Below are 5,375 nucleotides of genomic sequence, written 5' to 3' on the forward strand. Positions count from 1 at the left end.
GATCAAAGTAACATGTATCATGGAAGTGGTTATACACTCTCTGCACTAGTGCAGTCTTACCAACACCGGCAATACCAACAACCGATATAACATCGTATGGCTGACTGGATTCATCATTTATTTGAACAAGTAATTTCTTGAGATTGCTCTCTTCATTAACCCGACCAAAAAACTTTCTTGAGCCTGGCATAGAGGTTGTTGTGCGCCACTGAACTGTCTGTTCTGGTCTGCTGTCCTCTAGCTTAACTAACTTCAGAAATGTTGGCATCTGTTTATCAATCGCAACAAATCTGTCCATTACAGAAATTAACTCATTGATATCTTCGTCGGAGAAAAAGAACCGTTTGAGACCACAAACCGACTTTTTCTGTTGAACCGCTGCTACTGCTGGTAATGGTAGAGGCAGTGGTGATGGTGGTCGTGGATGGACAGGATGAACCAGCTGCAGCTGAAGCAACTGAGTTAACCTTGTCCCTGTCTCCAGCTTTATCTTGTAGAACTCTGTAGTCAAACAGATCGAGAACATCCTCAGCTTCACAAGCAGCATCTTTGATTCCCCATAAAAAACTTCCCATGGTTGTGTTCCTAGCTTGCACTCTCTCAGCTATGCGCAAAACTCTTTGAATTGATGATAGATTCCTCTCTAGGATTCTTAGTTTCTCCTTTATGTCTTCCCGTTGGTATTCATACTGATCGCCAGCATAGGAGCACACCTTCTCAACCAGCTTGGTGATTAAGGATGAGGCCACACATCCTCCTATTGCTGAAGCAGCCATTACAATTCAGATGGAATAACTCGGATGGGTTGTGGAATGTTGGTTTAAAGTGACCACATGAAGGAAGATGAATGCTGATTTTAAGAAAGTTGGTATTTCGATGTATCCAAGATGAAATCTTTAGTATATATAAATAATTTGTCCTTAGAAACTTGCCCGAATTGCATCGTCTTGCTTTGTTGTCAGTTTGTCACCCTTATTCTAATGAAGATAAGTATACGTCGCTTTTAAACTTCGGTTTTGCCATTTTCATTTGTCATGTGTGTACCACAATTTACCTGAAGATATTTCTAAGTTAGTCAACATCTCTGGCTAGGTATAGTAGTAATGTAGCTTATTATCTTTTTGTCCACTGGATAAAACTAAGACTGAATCTAGAACCTTTGGTACTTAACTTCAGAACGAATCTGGAACCCCATTTCAGCACCTTGAAGGAGGCAACCGTATGTAGCTTATGTTTTGGCAATAGTTCCTCTTTATTCAGCCCCAAGTTATTACAACTTGATCTCTTTGGGTGTCTGTGCTATATCATGATTTTTAGCTATTTGATTGGAACATTTTTGTAAACGTTGCATTGGTATCTCTGTTTTTTCTCCAAAGGGATCATTGTCTTTGTCTCATGTGACTCAGCTGTTTGTTAATTTATGCGGCATCTGGCCTGTGCTCATGTATTAAATGATAATTCTCGGACTACCCACTTATCCTTGTTATTGTCTAGTAGATCTGAGAACCTGTTGGGTCAGCAGCCACATATAGAATTTGGATGGTACGGCTGCATTTGGATCAAGGTGTGCTGGAAATATAGTAGTTTAGCGTAATCTCTCAGTTTACGAACTTGCACGGAACTTACCAAAGGACTAGAAACAAAAGCGATATGCAGAACCAAGAACGTGTGATCCTAGATTCTCTTACCGTCATATTTTGTACTGCTTAGACTATTGTTAGTACAAGTAGAAGCCAAATGGTGTCTTGTTTCTTCTTGTTTTATTGTTGTTATAGCTGATGATTAATATCCTTGTCTAAGCCTACAACGTTTGCTTTTTTTCTTTTGGTTGACAGTGACATTGCTTGCAGCTTGTGCACCATCGGAATCACCTTTGTCCATGTCAGCTTAGCATTGCAAGAGGTTCTGAGGCAGTGAGTCTCGATGTTCTCTTGTTATCTACATGATTTGGTTATCACCATGTATTTGAGAATTTTATTCTTTAATTTTTTGATATGAATCAGTGTACAGAAACAACCACGTTGAAGGTTCTCTAAGCGTTTGCCGAGAGAGCAACAGAAGTGCGCAAAACAATGGATGAATTTCAGGCTCCATTTTGGCAGTTGTGTGGTGTATGTTCATTTTTCCCTTTTCCACGTTGAGTCAACCTTGGGGAGATAATAAATACCCTGATAAAAAGATAAAACCTTGGCTCCTCGAAATAGGCTTTCGCCCCGCTATATTAATATAGCAACGAACTGATACAAGATAGCGACCACCGCTCGGGCAAACAGCACAACAAAGCCCAAGAGAAAACAAAAGAAGAAGAAAAAAGAAAGAAAGGATGACAAAGCCGGATCGACGAAAACGCAGATGATCCGCAACCGCTGCGCCCTCCGGAAGATGCCCACCACGAGCTTAGCCCTCCGAAGCGCCGCATACCAAAGCAGCACCTTCAAGAAGGGATGCGACGATGACGCCGCTGCTGCCCGGACAAGCCTAGGGTTTCCCCCGGTATGCGGAAGGGCAGTGGGAAGGGGAAACCCCGACGCCCCTCAAGAGGGAATGGTGGCGCCCGCGAGCGTTACCGCGTCGGTGTCGGCCATCGACAAGGATTTCTCCCGTCCCCCAAAGGCCCACGGCCCCGGACACTCCGTCATGCTCCGCCAACCTCGCCGCCCACCAACTCGCGCCACCACGGTCACGCAACCACCACCGCCATAATCATAAAAAATTGTGCTTTGCCCCATATATTCCATTGAACCAGGCGGCTAAAATTAGACCAGCACGCCGCCCTCCTCGCTCGCGGCCACCTCTATGAAACTGCGGCGCGCAGCCGAAAGGTTCAGCTCCACCACTGGTAACCTGAGCTTGTACCTGAACTCCCACGCCTCGCTGCTGCCGTAGTCGTGCAGCGTGTGGATGTGGACCTCCGTCATGTCCTCGCTGACGCTGGAGAGGCCGAGCTTGCCGTCCGTCTCGAACAAGGTCGCGGACGGCTGTACATCCGGGGGCGCGGTCATCCACCGGAAGGACTCTGCCGTGGTGCTGAACGCCATTACCATGTTGATGTTAGCTTCTTTATTTTTGACAGGGTAAAAATGCAGGCTTTGGTGGAGCAGGATGGACGGGCGGTCGGGCGCGGTCTTGATGATGCCATGGGCCAGCGCTTTCTCTTCGGAGGAAGACGCCGCTGGGCGGCCGATGCCCCTCGGCTTCCGAGACCCCACGGTGAAGACGGAGTAGGATGTTTTACGGCGGGACCGGCTGGGCGGGCCGGTGCCGTGGAGTATCCTGTACTCGCCGGAAGGGCGGTGGGGGTAGAAGCCGAGGAAGTGCGGGAAGAAGGGGTGGAGGAGCCACTGCCTGGTGGCCGGGTTGCAGACGTAGTAGCTGGCGGGGCTGAGGGAGAGGACGAGGAGGCCGTCGCAGGAGGCCCTGACCTGGAGGGTGGGGTGGCGGAGCGAGGCGACGGGCGCGGCGGAGCGGGGCGCGACGGCGCGGAGGTCGTGGCGGGCGAGCTGGAAGCAGGAGGCGATGGGGAGGGACGGCTGGAGGCGGTGGTGCGCGAGGAGGAGGTCGGGGTTGGACTTGAGGGAGGTGAGGGCCTTGCGCCAGGACCGGCAGACGGCGCGGCAGCGGAGGAGGGCCCTCGCTGGAAGGCGGGGCACGATCTCCCAGATGATGATCTCCTCCGGGATGCCGCCGCGGTGCGCCGCCGCCGGACGGGGATTCATGTTCTTCTAGATCGAGTTCGTCGCAGTGACTGGGAGAAGAAGACTTATTGGGCTTGCTGCTAATGGAGAGTGAAAATAAAATCATAGAACTTGAACTATATGGAACGGAAATTGTACATGTGGAATGAGGAAAGTACCGATGATGAACAAATAAGTTGTGAATATGCAACGCAGTTCAACGCTTCGATGAACTGTTTACTAGCTCATCATCGTTCATGGGATCCACTATACTTTGTTACTCAATTTGTCGATGGTCTTCGCTCATATATTCGTGTTGTTGTCATGGTACGACAACCCAAGGACCTGGACTCTGCTGTTTCCCTTGCTATGTTACAGGAGGATGCGATGGAGCTGACTCGGGAGGCGACACGCGCTGGAGGTGGACATGCCACCTTTCCAAGGGTGATTCCACGAACAGCGATGCCATTGCCACCACCACATGTAGGGAGAAATATTCTCGCGATCACGTGTGCGGCCATACTGTGCCTCTTCACATTGTGGAGGAACTCATGTGCCTACTGGATGGTGAGAGGGAAACGAATTCCTCACCAGTTCTTCCTGAGTTTGATCTGTGTGTCATATCTCAAGCGGCGCAGAAAGGGGTAGAACCACCTCAAACTGTTCGTCTCTGAGGAATAGTCAGACAACAAGAAGTCTTGATGTTGGTTGATTCTGGGAGTACTCACAGCTTTATCAGTGAGTCAATTGCAGCGAAATGGCCAGTAGTACGGCGCTGTCGCCCAATGAATGTGAAAGTGGCTGATGAGGCTCTTCTTCGGTGTGACTTGGAAGTACCAAAATGCAGATGGCAAGCGCAGGGCGTCGAATTTGAAACAAGCTTGAGGCTCTTTTCATTGGGGTGTTATGACATTATATTGGGGATGGACTGGTTGCAGAGTTTGGGGGATATGAACGTCAACTGGTTGCAGAAACGATTGTCCTTCAATCATCATGGCAAGACAGTGAAATTGCAAGGATTGGTGGCAGACACTTCCTCATGTCAGAGTTTGACCACAAGTGAACTTGAAGCTCTAGAAGAAATCAATGCTATATGTCACCTAGTGCAGCTAAGAGAAGTTCGAGAGGCAGAAGATCGAGTGCCATATCCCTCTTCAATTCAAGATATGCTGACAGAATTTGCAGTATTGTTTGAAGAACCCCAAGGGCTACCCCTTGTCGCGAGTTTGATCACTCGATTACTTTGTTGCCTGGCTCTCGACCAGTGAACTTGCGACCCTATCGCTACAACCCAGAGCAGAAAGATGAGATCGAGAAGCAAATCGCTGAGATGCTGAGGCAGGGAATCATCCGGTTCAGTACTAGCCCATTTGCCTCGCCGGTGCTTCTAGTGCAGAAAAAGGATGGCACATGGAGGTTTTGTATCGATTTTCGCTATCTCAATGCTTTGACCTTAAAGAATCGTTACCCACTACCGGTAATTGATGAGCTACTGGATGAGTTGTCCGGGGCGGCTTGGTTTACAAGCTTGGATCTAAGGGCCGGCTACCATCAGATACGTATGGCGGATGGTGAGGAATACAAGACAGCATTCCAAACGCATCAAGGGCATTATGAGTTTATGGTGATGTTGTATGGGCTCACAGGTGCACCAGCCACGTTCCAAAATTCCATGAACAAGATCTTTGCTCCTCTACTTAG

At 48.7% G+C, this 5,375-nt stretch overlaps 1 protein-coding gene across 1 annotated transcript; it reads right to left on the reverse strand.

The window, feature by feature from the left end:
* Positions 1-2,756: 2,756 nt before the first annotated feature.
* On the reverse strand, positions 2,757-3,716 carry LOC127328191 (uncharacterized). The gene has a single exon (XM_051354811.1). The coding sequence runs from the start codon at positions 3,714-3,716 to the stop codon at positions 2,757-2,759; it is 960 nt and encodes a 319-aa protein (XP_051210771.1).
* Positions 3,717-5,375: the final 1,659 nt, after the last annotated feature.

The sequence above is a fragment of the Lolium perenne genome, chromosome 2, assembly GCF_019359855.2.
Source record: "Lolium perenne isolate Kyuss_39 chromosome 2, Kyuss_2.0, whole genome shotgun sequence".
Classification (NCBI taxonomy): Eukaryota; Viridiplantae; Streptophyta; class Magnoliopsida; order Poales; family Poaceae; genus Lolium; species Lolium perenne.

What these genes read in the sequence shown, in the direction of transcription:
- LOC127328191 (XM_051354811.1), bottom strand. Translation starts at nt 3,716, where the DNA reads ATGAATCCCCGTCCGGCGGCGGCGCACCGCGGCGGCATCCCGGAGGAG.